This window comes from Cibotium barometz, chromosome 12 (genome assembly GCF_041138505.1).
Source record: "Cibotium barometz isolate CiBa-2024 chromosome 12, ASM4113850v1, whole genome shotgun sequence".
Taxonomy (NCBI): Eukaryota; Viridiplantae; Streptophyta; class Polypodiopsida; order Cyatheales; family Cibotiaceae; genus Cibotium; species Cibotium barometz.
This window is the reverse complement of record NC_141057.1, coordinates 24,779,906-24,794,867: the sequence shown is the minus strand read 5'-3', so window position 1 is coordinate 24,794,867 and position 14,962 is coordinate 24,779,906. Positions and strand designations below refer to the sequence as shown.

Here is a 14,962-nt window from a genome sequence, read left to right as displayed (position 1 = left end):
TATGTATATGCATATGAGTGTATGTGTGTAAGAGCATATCTTGATACAGAGTTCTACACCCACTATTGGCCACCGATGACGTTAGTAGGGATGTTGTAGTATCTAGTCCATACTATGCATAATGGAGTTGATAGTTATATAGTCTTGTAGGTTGACTACCATGAGTATATAACATGCACATTCCTAAAAAGTGAATTTTGACATGTTCCTGGATTCATCTAGGTATATATGTATGTATATATATGTGTGTATATGTATATTTATATGTGTGTATATATGTACATACATATACACACACATATATACATATACACACATATATATACATACACACACATATATAGAGTATGTATATATATGTATATGTATGTATGTACATACATACATATACATATATACACACACATATATATATATAGAGACATATACACAGACATATAGTATAAGTATACAAGGTACATACATACACGCGCGTGTACACAGACATATAGTATAAGTATACAAGTGTATGGGCGGTGGCAGAAAGAGATCCAAGTCTATGTAGCATAGAATAGCATTTATTGTCAAAACCAGCATTTGATGGTAGCTGGAATTATTAGGGTTTTAGACTCTTATCACAGGTTCTCTTAGTGCGGACTGCTGCCCCATCTACAATCACATTTATGGTATGGTTTGCAAGAGCTGCAGAATTTGGCTCTGGTTTGCATTTTTGGAGCCCCTGTGGAGCTGCTATGGCGTTCGGTTGTTGCTAGGGCATTTGTAGGCAGTTTCGTTGAATTTGCCGAAACCCCTATATCGGATCTCGCTAGGTTTTGAAGCCATCTACTAATACCCGGGGATTTGAAGCGTTTGTAGCTAAGGAGAAACGTCTCTGCAATCGGGACGTTTTGTTTCCCTTTCTTTTCACTCAACGGATCTTAACGGCAAGAGCTTCTTTTAAAGGGTAAAGCCCTTAGGAGCTGTAATGCAGCATATCAGAAACTAGGGAAAAACTCATCTGATAATCAGGCCACTCACAGTCACATTCTGCACACATGTCTCTTGCCATGGGAGAGATCAGTGACGTCCATAGGGTTGGTCCCAGCAATGGTCTCTTAACCTCATCAGTAGCTCGGACGGGACGCCATCAACAGCGCTATGATGGCGGCTACCGCCTCGTTGCAGGGTAAGCAGCTGAGTCTCCTGTTTTTCAAGCGTGTCACTGTACTTTATACATGCTATGCTGCACGTTTAGAGATTAGGATGGCCAAGCTTGATTCCTTTCCTAGTGCGTTGTTATGTCTAGAACCATCATTATATGGCCATCTGTTAGAGTTTTATTGCTCTAGTCTCACTTTATTCTGCATATGTGAACAGCTGCGTACCTTTCAGATTTAGATCTGACAGTCTCACTTTATTCTGCATATGTGAATAGCTGCGTACCTTTCAGATTTAGATCTGACAGTACCTGCAACGGTAATGGACGGAAAGTTATTGAAGTTCTTATGGTCACTACTCAGGGAGGGGCAGGTCTGCTATTTCCGAAGGTTTTCTTCATTTCTCTCATTGAAATAAAATTGTTATTTTCGTGGGCACATGAGAGCATTGCTACTTTGGCAGACTTGATGTCCTGCAACCAGTGTTGTGGTGGTGGGATCATTTTAAGGTTTCAAGGGGTAGCAAGAGTAGGTTGTGTTTGAGCTGTGGACAAGCCTAGACTTGGGTTGCCTCTTTGTAGCTAAAATATAAGAGGATAGATTTTTTTTTTTGTGCTGCATCTTCGCTGACATTTTTGATTTCTATGCATGCACAGGGAGGCTGGGAAACTGATGAGACAGTTGAGGAAGCTGCATGTCGGGAGGCCTTTGAGGAAGCTGGTGTTCGTGGCCAACTGAAGGTGACATAAGCTAGCTACAGTTTTTTGCTATTAAAGTTGTATCTTCCTTGAGGCCAGAGAGAGTTTGCCAGTCTAAAGAAAAGTGTAGGTGGTATTGAAATGCTAATGCTGTCTTGGATCAGTTTACGCATGCCTACTAAAGACTCACGAGCAATAGTTTAGGGACTTCTTTGGGGTATACAAAACTGGGACTTAGGTGTCAGATCTAGCAATAACGGAAGCGTGAATCTTGAAGCACTTTAACACAGAAAACTGAAAACATAGGGAGAGAGGAAAGAGATTATGATCAGCAGAATACTTGCTTCTCTTAACCTTATTTATTGTATTTGCAAAGAATTTGCTCGATTTGCTGAAATTGAACCTGCTTGCTATTTTCTCTCCAAAATCTTATAAAGTATGAGTTGAATGGGGAGATGCATATTGTGAGAGAATGTCAGTGGATATGAAGTCAGCTTTTGCCACACTACAAGACTCCTTTTTGGACAAAGACTACTTCACGAACATTACTTTGTTTTATGTGTTTAGTAGGTGGTAAGTATGTTTTTGAGGCCCATATTTATTTTTTAAGGTTTTATAGCCTAATTTATAGACACTACACTTACTAAAGGTTGGATAATCTATTAAGATGAGGGTATTATTAAAGCCCATGTGCCCATAACTTTAGGAAATGGTGTAAAGGGAAGGTTGGACGCTACCCAACCTGTGGGCAACATTCCACCACAATCTCCTTGTCACACGAGAGCTCACTATTTTGGTGCCGCTAGTTGACTATATGGCCAGATACCACCCTGCATGGTGCTCAAAGGTGATCAATTACCTTGACCAAGAGGCCGATTTACAATGCAGGGGGTCTTCTCTCTCCTACAATTTGAATGACACAAATAGGACCCACACTTGCTATCGTACAAAAACCATCTTGCTTCTATACCTAGTGTTGGGTGCATGCTTCTATACTTAGTGTTGGTTGCAATATAGCAATGGTACGTCTCTTGTACTTGTAGGCCATATTGTGCTTGTACATGCTAATTTTGCCACGGTACTTGGTGTGGCTGATCATACATCTGAGGTACAACTTGCTACTACAGTTGTACTTGTCTACTACAGTTGTACTTGTCATTGCATCAAGTGTCATTTGGACATGTTTGCTACTTGCAATTGCCTTTTGCACATCATTAATTATCGTTTAAGTCTTCTGCTATTAGCATGCATGTTACATTGGTATCAAACCATCAAGGTTAATCCTAGGTAGCTTTTGTGCATGCAACAAAATTAGGATTTATGTTTTTGCATAGGGAGCCAAATTAGGGTTTGTGTTTTTGGATCCACAATTAGCTTTGTGGATGTGCGTAGGGGTTCTATGCATAGGTCTGTATGTAGCAATAGTTTGCATGCAATTAGGTTAGACAGCTAGAATCTAGTTTGTAAACTCATCTTCCAAATTGGTCATGTATTGGGGTGGAAGAAACGTGGCTTTGAGGTCAGACACAAAAGTATCCCATGTGTAAAGAGTTGTGCGTGTGGCTGGATCTATACGGAGACCTTTTATGAAGACCCGACCAATACTGCCACCAAGTAACGGCTTTCCCTATGAGGTGTTGAGCCGCCAGATGGACTTTGTCTTGACTCTTGAGTAAATGCAACTTTAGCCAATGGAAAATATGCAACAAATTGATGTATAAGTTGCGTGACTGCTGAATGATCACACTTATCATCATACTTACGGAAGTTTTGGTTGAGCTCAAATGACAGTGGTGGATGGGGTGGTGGAGGATCTAGTCAAATTGGCCTGCAAAGTTGGCAGTAACTTTTGATGCTGGAGTTGCTTGGCTTCCTGATCAAGCTTAGGTTGATACTCCTCCAACACTGTGCATTCTGCCCTTCGTTGGTCTTCAGCATCCTTGTGTTTGGCTTTCTCTATCTGTCTATCCTCAGTAAGTTCCCGTCGTCTTTGCTGCACCATGAGAAGAAGTATGTGTTGAAAATTTTGGGGACCTTGCTTTGTAGGCTACTCTTTAGGTTGCTCTTTATGTTTTTTTGCTTCTTTTGCTTGCTGTAGTTGTAATTTGGGTAGCTTGTTTTTTTCCATCAGCTCTTGAAGGAAAATGTTAGTGCTTTTTGCGGAAGTGTTTCTAATTCTGTTGTGTCTTTGTGGACACTTTCTTTTGTAGTGGTGTTTTTGTGGACACTTTCTTCGGTGGTGATGCCTTCTTTGATTGAAGCTTCTTTCTTCTTCTCCCGGCACGGTGAATGGCTAGGTGGTTTTTCTTGACCTCAGTTTAGTTTTACCATTTACAGAATGCTCACAATATAGGTATTCAGTTGGGTCACAACCAGAAGCTCTGATACCAATGTAACATGCAACCGGTATGCTCGTGTAACGCACATTAAGACCTTTTTTTTATACCTTAGCATGAAGCAATCCAATCTAATCTTTATTCATAGGAGATAGAGCTGAAAAGATGGAGAATGTAGCGATTGCACCAGATTGGGTCCCAATCTACCAACTTAAGAGATGATTGACAGAGGATCTCCATACTGAAGGATGATGTAGACTTACGTCTCCTGAACCATCAAATGGAGGGAGATGCAATACTGAAGGATGAATGCTGAAGATAGCTTCAGACTGCCTTGGACTTTGGCGCAAAGAGTGCTTGGCTGAATTGATGTATGCACAAGACCAAAGTCTCAAGCACACATACCTGCAATGCTCGACTGCTGAAGTCTATGAGGAATGAGATGGTTTATGCGAGGGCTGAGGGGGTTCTTATATATGCTAACATGTTGCTGGTCGGTTATATGGACTGATGTGGGCAAGTAAGTAATGCTCATGACTGTTGACATTAGCATTAATTGCTATCGCTTTACACATGTGTTTCAGGTTATCTTGGCTGTTGGCCGGCTGCTCTGAACATGGCCGAGTGCTGTCAAGGCCTTGTTGTATCTTCTACATGCTCCTAAGTGCCTGCTATGGTAGGGAAACATGTATGCACTGAATGTTCTCCAAGTGGGTTAAGTGATAGACTTTGACACCTAAGGCTTGGAAGGACCTACGTAGCTAGTACTTGATATGTCCTTGGACTAGGGTTGAGAATGGGGTCATGATGTACGACAAATATTTCTAAAAAGGTACTAATTCTGGACAAGTATGGCATCGATGAGGAGTCTGTGTGTCACATTGAACCTCAGTGCATGGGTGCATGTGACACATATATACCTAGATACCAAGCTTTGCAACCATTCTCCTTGTTTACACGTACAAGGGTAAGCACTTAACATTCGCTAAACACAAACCTAACATCAATGTGTGTGTGAGCATATCTTGATACAGGGTTCTACACCCACTATTGGGCACTGATGACGTTAGTGTTACATGCGGAAGCTTTGAGAGTCTTCTTTCAGCCCTAAACACCACTTAGAACATGCTGATGCAAAAAGGCAGACAGAAGAGAGAGAGATGGCTGGAAGCACAATCGGCTCTTGTAGAAAAGTCAACCATTGTGTATCAGAAAGTGGCATGGTCTTGTGGCATCCAATGCTTGTTCCCAATGTGTATCGAATTCCTCGGAATCCGCGTATGTGTGCTTCATGTCGTCTAGTCCCATACCTACAAGATCGAGTCTAGTGGTCTGAATCGAAGTCACTTGTCCCTTCTTGCTTAAAGCATCGACCACTGGATTGGCCTTTCCTGGAAGGTACTCAATCGTACCACCAAATTGTCGGAATATCTGGCTCCAACGGTGTTGTCTGTCACTCCACTTTGCACTTGGCATTGTCTGAATCCAGCGTAATGTCTGATGTTCAGTGCGAACCTCAAAGTCACGGCCATAAAGAAAATGTTTCCAATGTTCACGATCGTAGATTGAGTAATTTTTATTTGCGGGCAGTAACTTACGAGACATGTAAGCTACTGGATGACCATTCTGTTATAACATACCGCCAATTGCGATGTTACTCGCATTGGTGATCACCTGAAGTGGCTCGTCCTACGAGGCAAGTGCTAAACAAGGCGCTTCTGATAAAGCCACCTTGAGGTTCTTGAATATCTCCAATGCTCGTGGAGTCATTCGAATCCGTTGCCTTCTTGTCTTAACACCCTTTAGCAGATCAGTGAGATCCGTCGAGAGGTAAGAAAACTTGTCTATGTGGGTGGAGTATGCCTGGCATATACCCACAAAGGATCTGATGTCATATGCTGTTTGAGGTACTTCCTAGTTGACAATCTTGGCCACTTTAGCCGGATCAAGTCGAATGGCTTTTGCACTAATTATGTATCCCAGGTAATGCACTTGGAACAAATAAAATTCCGACTTCTTCTCATTGACGTAGAGCTCGTTGCTTTCCAATAACTTAAGGACTTTCTCCACATCAATGTCATGCTGCTCAACCGTAGCTGAAAATACTAGCATGTCGTCCAGAAATATGAACACACACTATCCAATTAATTCTCGAAAAACACGCATCATCATGCAGTTGTCACGTGCATCCGAGATGGGGCCAGCCCATAGGGCCACCCCAGTGTAGGTATTTGCATGTGCATACTTAGATGGGCATGGGGGAGGTGTAGAACCACCCCCAAGGGGCCAGGAGGGCCCAAGACTTTGCCCACCAGCCAAGGCAAGGGCTGGAGGGGCAGTCGGCCAGCTCCAGAGCCTCTGGACAGGCAGCCGACAGAGGTTTAAGCCCTAGACAGTAGGCGGCCAGGTGTGGGGGGCAGTCCCACACCTCTGCGTTGAATGCCCAGCAGCCAGGGTGCTGTCCCAGAAGGCTGCGCAGGCTGGACAGGCTCTAAACAGGTGTGAAAACACTTGATTAAAGTGTGAATACATTTATTTATTATAACACAGTCGTGAGGCTGTCCTGAAGACAGCCGACTGCATGATATGAGGGGTATAAAAGCCCAAGTCATAATTCATTTCATGCATCTCAAAATTCACCAAGAGCCTCAAGCATTCAAGGGCCAGGACAGCCAAGGGTTTGCTAAAGCTAAGGGGTGAAGGACTGAAGGTCAAGGGCAGGTTTTCCAGCCAAGAAAAGGTCAAGTACTTAGTATTTGTTTCAGATTTACATCATTCTAATAAAGCAAATACACCATCCGTGGTGGGGGCCCTACAGAGGGTAATTGGGACCCAATACTGTGTCCTTCTCCATCTCCCCCTTCTCTCTCTATTTTCTGCACATCGTCTTTCAGTTTTGTGCGTTAATTCCGTCGCGAAAAGAGTGCTGTTTTCTGAGTTTTGAAGTACCGATCCTTCTCCGAAGCTTCGGCATATTACACCCAGTCTGGGACGAGTCAGCCAGGGATCCATCTGAGTCGTGTGAGGTAAGGTGTGCATTGTCCTGCACAAGAGTCCAAGGTCAGGTGTGCACTGTCCTGCTCATGAAACAGTGCCAGTCCGCGCTGTGAGTCTCCCTCTGCAATGATGTCAGTGATTGTGTTTCTGGTATGGTACCGGATGCCAGATCATTGAGTAGGTAGTTAGGGTTTGCTTTTAGGAAAAGGGGCTAGCCCAGTAGGTAGTTAGGGTTTGCTTTTAGAAAAAGGGGCCAGCCCATAGGGCTATCCCAAGTCTTATGTGGGCATGGGGATGGTGTGAAACCACTCCAATGAGGGCTAGGAAGGCCCTGGTTGAACCCACCGGACATGGAAGGGTTGTAGGACAGCCCTAGGGGCATGCCAGGGGCAGCCTGTAGGGCAAGTTTGGGGCAGCCCATACAGGCTGCCCAGTCCCCAAAACAGCATAGATTCAGTGTCCAGCCCTTGGAGATTCAAGTGCATGATGCCTACATATATTTATATGTATGTATGTATATGTGTGTTTATTTATTATGTTTATGTATATATTTATGTGTGTATGTATGTATGTCGGGCGTGTGTGTAGCCGTTTTGGTCAAGCGTTTCAGTAAGCTTTTGTCGAGGGGTGAAACTAGTTATCTGATCCCTCATAGAGGTGGGACAGGTTATAGGCATAGATGTTACCTTTTGCAGGCCATGATTGGCTACGATCTATGTACATCTTGAATCTGTTGGTCATGTCCACTCCCGGCTAGTTCAGGTGTGAACCCAGCTTACTCACGGGCACTTTTTCCTTGTGATTGGACACAGGTTTTTCCCCGTGGGCACTTTGCCCTAGGCCTTTTAGTACTCACTTGTACTTTCATTTCATATCATTATTGAGTACATCTTTTTCAGCACTCACGTTTCTCTGTGCTTGAGGTTGTGTGTGTGTGTGTGTGTGTGTGTGTGTGCAGGCTAGCTTCCCTCCTACCCAACATTGGTATCAGAGCTTGGTTAGGGTTAGGGTTACACCCTGTTTCTCCCAAACATTAGGGTTAGGGTTTGCTCCTTGCTGCAGCCTATTGCACTCTTTAGACACCACACACTCTCTCTAGATTTGCGTGTACTCTCTACTCCGTGTAGGTGTGCCCACTACCGTACGTCATCTACGCTGTAGGTTTGCATTTGTGCACTTTTGTTTTCCGCTGCTCACGACCTGCTACTTAGCTAGCGCTGCTGCTGTGCCCGCGCCTAGCTGAGCTGCGCGCTACCTGCCAGAGCCGCCACACTCGATGCCCTATGCTGCCACTATGCGTCGTTGCCGTTCGTCGTCAGATCTGCGATCGCCCTTGCATCGTGCGCCGTCGTTGATTGTAGCGCAGCCATCGCCTGCCCGCCGTTGCATCCGACGCCTGCCCGCCGTTGTTGCCGCCGTATGCCTGGCGCCGCCTTCACGATGCTGATCCAGCCCATATCTGCAGCCGCTTGCACTTTGCTGCCTTGTACCTGCGCCTACCGCCGCCTGTCAGATCTGCACCTGTCAGATCTACGCTGACTTCACCTTCACCTTCAAATCTGCCCAACTGCAAGGTTCACCTTTAGATAAGGTTAGTGGGATTTGCAAATTTCTGACATGAAATTGCACATTCTGCCTGTTGAAATTTGGGGCTTTTCACCATTGAGCCTGCAATTGCAACATTGGCACACATTGACATCGATTTCAGCAGATTTGGTGCATAATTGCACTAGAAATATGGGGACTTTGCAAGAATTGGCACTATTTGTAGGCAATTTTGGGTATTGCAGGCACATTTGGTTGGCATTGGAGCATTTCTCCCAAATTTTGGATATTGCAGGCACATTTGGCTGGCATTGGAGCATTTTCCCCAAATTTTGGGTATTGCAGACACATTTGGTTGGCATTGGGGCATTTCCCCCAATTTTTGGGCATTGCAGCACTTGGTACAGGTGACAATCGCATTAGCAGATTTACAGGTGCAGATCCGGTTCAGATGTGGTCTAATTGGTTGCCTAAAAATTAGGGCTTTTCTACATTGAGCTCCATTTTTGGAGCATTCAACCAATTTACATTTGATTTGCCAGGATTTGAGCACTTGCAGCTCTTACAGGTGTCAGTTGATTGTGTTTTTCACGGCATATGTATACATTTGTGGTTTGCTGCAGTATATGTATGCCATTGTGTATACTTTGACAGATTTGCATCATCGTGTAGTACACTTGGAGATTTGGGACATGCATATGTATTTCTCCTAGTGAAGAAGTTCTCTTTTAGTCCATTGGTTATCCTGCTATTTATCTCCCACATTCTTACGGTTTTGTTGGACATTGCATACTCGTGGTAACTTGTGACAGATTTGCTGTCCTATCATGGCCAACAGTAATAATGACCTCTTTGGAATGCTATCTCAAGAGGACAAGCTCAATGGGGACAACTATCCTATGTGGGCTTATATGATGCGTCATGTTTTGGTTGCCAAAAATGTATGGTTGTATGTGGATGGCACTGAGGAGCGTCCTCTTGCACCTGCTCCAGTGGAAGGTGAAGTGATTCCCGCTCATCTTCCTGCAGGCCCACCTCTTCGTCTTTCTCCTACTCAGCAGGAGCGTACTTGGGATGCTAGGGATGCTCAGGCCCATGCATTGATTGCTCTCTCGTGTCGCAGGCATATCATTCTGCACATTCTATCTGGCACCACTACAAAGGGTGCTTGGGATACCTTGGCGGCATTGTATTCAGGTTGCAATGAGGCTCGTGTAGCTTACCTTCGGGGCAAGCTTGAGAGTGACCGCATGCTTGAAGGTGACTCTATCGATCAGTACCTTACGCATGTGAAGGACCTACGAGAGCAGCCCATTAACATTGATGAGGTTTTGACAGATAGCTATCTTGTTCAGATAGTTTTGGGCAACTTGCCTGACTCTTATCAGACATTTGGCACCTCTTTGCGGTTGTTGGCTGGCAATGCACCTAATGCGGTCACTTTTGACAACCTTGTGACTCTCTTGCTCAGTGAAGAGCAATCTCGTTCCAACAGGAATAACATGATGTCTGTTGAGTCAGCAATGGCTGCTCCTTTTCGTGGGAATAGACCTGGGCCTAAACCTAGCCCATCGAATCCTCCCAAGACAGAGGACAAGCCTGAAAAGAAAAAGCGCTGTAACTATTGCAGGAAAACTGGGCACACCATAGAGGAATGCAGGAAGCGTATTGAGAGTGAAAAAAAGAAGTTGGCATCTTCTTCCACAGCTGCAGATCAGGCCAATTTGGCTACACGTGTCAGTCTCGACACTTACATCTTCATTGCCTGCAGAGATGTCTTCTGATGCTATTGCTTTTGATGACTATGCTTTATAGTCTGTACTCCATGGTGTGCATTGTCTGGTAGATGCATTTCAGGGGGGGATTCTACTTGCCCACATGCAGTTGGTGATGCCTCATGGTCACTTATGCTTGTTGACCCTTATGCTGGTCTATGCTAGACGCTCTCTCTCATGTGATGTCTACTGGAGATGCCTTTTATGCTGTTTTCCCTTGCAGCGGGATTGTTATACAGTGTTGACATTGTCACTTTCTCACATGTGATGTTTATTGGGAGTGCCTTTTACACACTTGGCCAGTGTTGGCTTGCTCTCATGGTTTCGACATGTCACATGTATATTATTCATTGTGGGATTATGCATCTTTACATTTGCCATACATGCCACTGATCATGGCATTGTTGAGAGTTTATCTATCCTCTCATAGCATTGGCTGATGCCCGCCTCGAGCCCCCACTTTTTCTCCCCATTTTCAGCTTTTCCCATTGCTGATTTTTCCTCATCGGATCCTCCATTGATGAGTTTCACTTTTGCAGCTTACATTGCATGTCTCACAGGCATGACTTCTGGATCCTGTTGCCTTTACACATGCGTATATTTGCTACCTCTTCTTATGCTTATCACTGGTGCAGTTACAGAGCATTGATTTACATGCAGTTCAGCTTGGCATTTGGTACTTGCCTTCAGGGGGTATTATGCAATGCCTCTTGATTTGATACAATCGATGTCCACATGATCTTTGCCATGCATTTCTGGTGATGCATTTATGTACTACTGTGCTCTAGCATTAGCACTATGACATTGGGGATTCTCCTTTTTCCGGTCATATAGTGCTTGCTTTTTCCATTGGCACTGCGGTTCACTCTTATTGTGGAGCATAGTGCAGGGTAGCATTCACAGCTTTATCACCCTGCTGCGACCCATTCACACCATTCACTTGAGGGGGGTTCGTTGGTCATGTCCACCCCCGGCTAGTTCAGGTGTGAACCCAGCTTACTCACGGGCACCTTTTCCTGTGAGACTGGACACAGGTTTTTTCCCGTGTGAACACAATTATGTGTGTTGGGCACTTTACCCTAGGCCTTTTAGTACTCACTTGTACTTTCATTTCATATCATTATTGAGTACATCTTTTCCAGCACTCTCACGTTTCTCTGTGCTTGAGGTTGTGTGTGTGTGCAGGCTAGCTTCCTCCTACCCAACAAAATCTTGATTCATATATACAGAAAACACTGTTTCATCAACATAAATAGTGTGTGTGTGAGAGCATATCTTGATACAGAGATCTACACCCCACTATTGGGCACTGATGACGTTAGTGGGGATGTCATAGTATCTAGTCCATACTAAGCATAATGGAGTTGATAGTTATATAGTCTTGTGGGTTGACTACCATGAGTATATAACATGCACGTTCCTAAAAGGTGAATTTGGGCATGTTCTTGGATTCATCTAGGTATATATATCTTTCTTGTCTTTGTTCATCTTTGCAATTTTTCACAGTTCTTAATACAGGCGGCTCTTCCGTATGTTACAAAAATAGGGGTTTCAAGGCCTTTGCAAAAACTGGACTGCCTAGACCAAGGTGGTCACATGATTTCAAATCTAATGAAAATTTTGGCTTAAAATTTGTGCCATGTCATTACATCCGGCAGTGCATGCAATTTGGGAAGAGATGTCAAAAGTATACTTTAACATCACCAGATGAGTTTTCTGATCAACTGAAAGTACACTTTTTTCTTCACAATACTTTTCTTGCTCGGACGTTTGAGTGCTCTGACGGTTCTGTCTTGGAGGTTATGCAGGGATGTTTAGGGTCTTGGGATTTCAAGAGCAAGCGCCAGCAGGGAAGCTGTAGCCCTGAAGGTTTATGCCATGCTCATATGTTTGCTCTTGCTGTAACGGAGGAGATGGATTCCTGGCCTGAACAGCATGCTCGACAACGGAGATGGGTGAGTCTCAATTTGCTCGTCTCATAAGCTGTCAGATACTTGCTTCTAATGTGAGGCAGAGTTAAAGTGCTTGTGGCTTTATGCAATAGCCGATATGGCCTGGTAGATATGAAATCAACGAGGAATGGCAAGGAAAACTCTTTCAAATATTGAAAGACTGTACAACATGCAATCACTGTTGTCTAAGCCAGGATCAAATCATCATAAAGTAGCTGCTGCCACCGAGCTCTATGCCCCAAGCAAGGGTTGGCCTATAATCAGGAACAATAACATAGGTAGAAGTTCTTTTTTTGTGTGCGCATCCAGTGCTGACATACATGTCTCTTTTCAGTTAGTTGCGTCTGAGGCAATCGAGCATTGCCGATATGAATGGATGCGGAGAGTTCTAGAGAAGTGCATCTCACATTTGGGAGGCTGATTGTTGGGAGCAGTCTGGCATCTGAAGGCTTCAGTGGGTCTTCAAGCGTGGACTCTTCTACTCTCCCTCTGATCTTCTGCCAGCAGTCATTTTTTATCTGGTAGCTTGCATTTAGGATAAAGCTGAATTGTGTTCTCCCATGGATATATTCTTGTATGACATTCGTTAAGTAGTAAGTGGTGCTCCAGTCTACTCCAGTTTATGGCTATTCGGGATGTCCTTGATGTGAAAGTTGCTGCATGGAGGCTCAAAATCAGGTTTAGAGGAGAGGTAATGTAAATGATACCCTGGCTCCAGCACATAAAAGTGTCGACATTTGAGGAATTCTTATGTTGTGAATATCACTAAAAATGCGGTACTCCTTAGAAGCAGCTTATTTTCTACACCTTCCCTGGAAACGCCGATCTGATTCAATTTTTGGCTATATTGAATTTTAAGTTACGGGGATAAACTTTTTTGGCACAAATATACATCATATAAGCTATGAAGTCAAATCTTTTTTGTGTGTAAACTACTGTTAAGGCAAGCTTACTGAACGGCACATTATCTTCTGCACACAAGTTTGAATGGAAGTCCAAGGTGAATGATTGCGATTGTTAATCCTCGGACCGTCTTTTGACAGTGCATCATGCCAGTGCGTATCCCTATGTGAAACTGCTTTGGGTTTAGTGCGTACTTCTGTTTGAAACTGCTTTGGGTTCAGGCTATGCATGGTTTGCTGTTAGCCTCAGAAAGGTTGAACCTAGTGTAGAGGTCCCGGGCAAGTGTCAGACCTTTACAGGCTAGAGACTCATGAGATAGGTATGGTGAGATATTTCCAGATGGGTGGGGAGATCACCCAGACTCTGGGGGAGGGCACCTCCACTGTGAATCGCACTCCAGAAATGCGCAAACCATATGGCATAGGGAAAGGTGGTCAACCATAGGCCCACTACTGAGGACCACCTTTGAGCATGGGGCAGTTATCGTACAGGTGACGCTGTCAAGTATGGGGCCACCAAATCCTTAAACAACCTTTCGGTCAGACTACCACCGTGTGTGTCCCACAACATGCATGATATTAGCCTACAAAGCTCACGGGCTAAGTATAGCCTAGACCTAGTATTGGCCTAATACATAGTCCTTATAGAGGCTTGAGGCCCTTGATTGCTATACTGATTTTCATTACTCTCTATAGCGTACTGCTAGTCCATGTCACAACCCCATGGCCCATATGAGCGCCCTACTTATTGAGAGGAGTAAGTCACCTTTCAAGGTTATTGAGAGGAGTAAGTCGTAGGGATCGTAGAAATGGGTATTTGCTGCGTACCCATTTTTTGGTCCCCTCTTTTGCTTGCGTTTTACAGGATCCTTTGGTGCTCCTGTGTACCTCATGGGCTAGTCTAGATCTAAACCCATCGTTGCCTAAACACATAGTATCTCATGGACTCGTCCAGATCTAGACCCATTGTTGGCTCCATACATGGTTTTACTTCTGTAAACTTGAGGCCATGCTAATTAATGCCCTGTTTTTATGTGAGATTTAATTGCCGATTCTCAATATTGCCAGTTGCTGGCCCGTAAGAGTATTATCATTACCCTATGTCAAAAGCGTACGTACCTAGCTCACCTCCATAGGTTAATTCTTCCCTCCACTATGTGCAAGGCTACTAAGCCAACCAGTAGGGAAGCTAAATACCTTTATACATTTGCAAAAGGCAATATGTTTTCACCTTTTGAGAGTTGCAATCGGCCGTTCCTCCATCCCTTGTGAGTCTTCTTTTGCTTGCCTAGGTCCTCCCATGCATCCCTTGCCATTGTCCATTTCCATCGTCCTCTATTGAGGTTGATCTCTAGTCTTAACGATTGGCATGTTCCATCCATGCAAAACAAGCGATGACCTTTTGCGTTCATTTGCCTCCCCTGTCAATGGACGGAGATCCCACCTTGCGTAGGAGGAATAAACACATCACATACACTACCAATTTCTTGAAGAGCAGGTGCAATATGGGACCATTAGCTAATGTAATGCAGCGCATATGAGAAGTTTGCCACCATGCATAGTGAAATGTAAGCTACTAAGAGCTTGTCCAAGGCTGCAAAAGAGATAATGTTGACTATGT

The 14,962-nt window shown here is 44.2% G+C and overlaps 1 protein-coding gene across 6 annotated transcripts; it reads left to right on the top strand.

The window, feature by feature from the left end:
- Nucleotides 1-482: 482 nt before the first annotated feature.
- On the top strand, nt 483-13,052 carry LOC147633207 (nudix hydrolase 16, mitochondrial-like). 6 transcript variants are annotated; one of them, XM_086806239.1, is made up of 5 exons: nt 483-1,165; nt 1,430-1,509; nt 1,793-1,876; nt 12,296-12,442; nt 12,532-12,767. In XM_086806239.1, the coding sequence occupies exons 1-5, from the start codon at nt 1,138-1,140 to the stop codon at nt 12,652-12,654; spliced, it is 462 nt and encodes a 153-aa protein (XP_086662365.1). In that variant the 5' UTR covers nt 483-1,137; the 3' UTR covers nt 12,655-12,767. The 6 variants fall into 6 exon arrangements, with proteins under 6 accessions (XP_086662365.1, XP_086662360.1, XP_086662361.1 ...); XM_086806234.1 differs by having other exon boundaries at nt 485-1,165; nt 1,430-1,526; XM_086806235.1 differs by having other exon boundaries at nt 485-1,165; nt 1,357-1,526.
- The last annotated feature ends 1,910 nt before the right edge of the window (nt 13,053-14,962 follow it).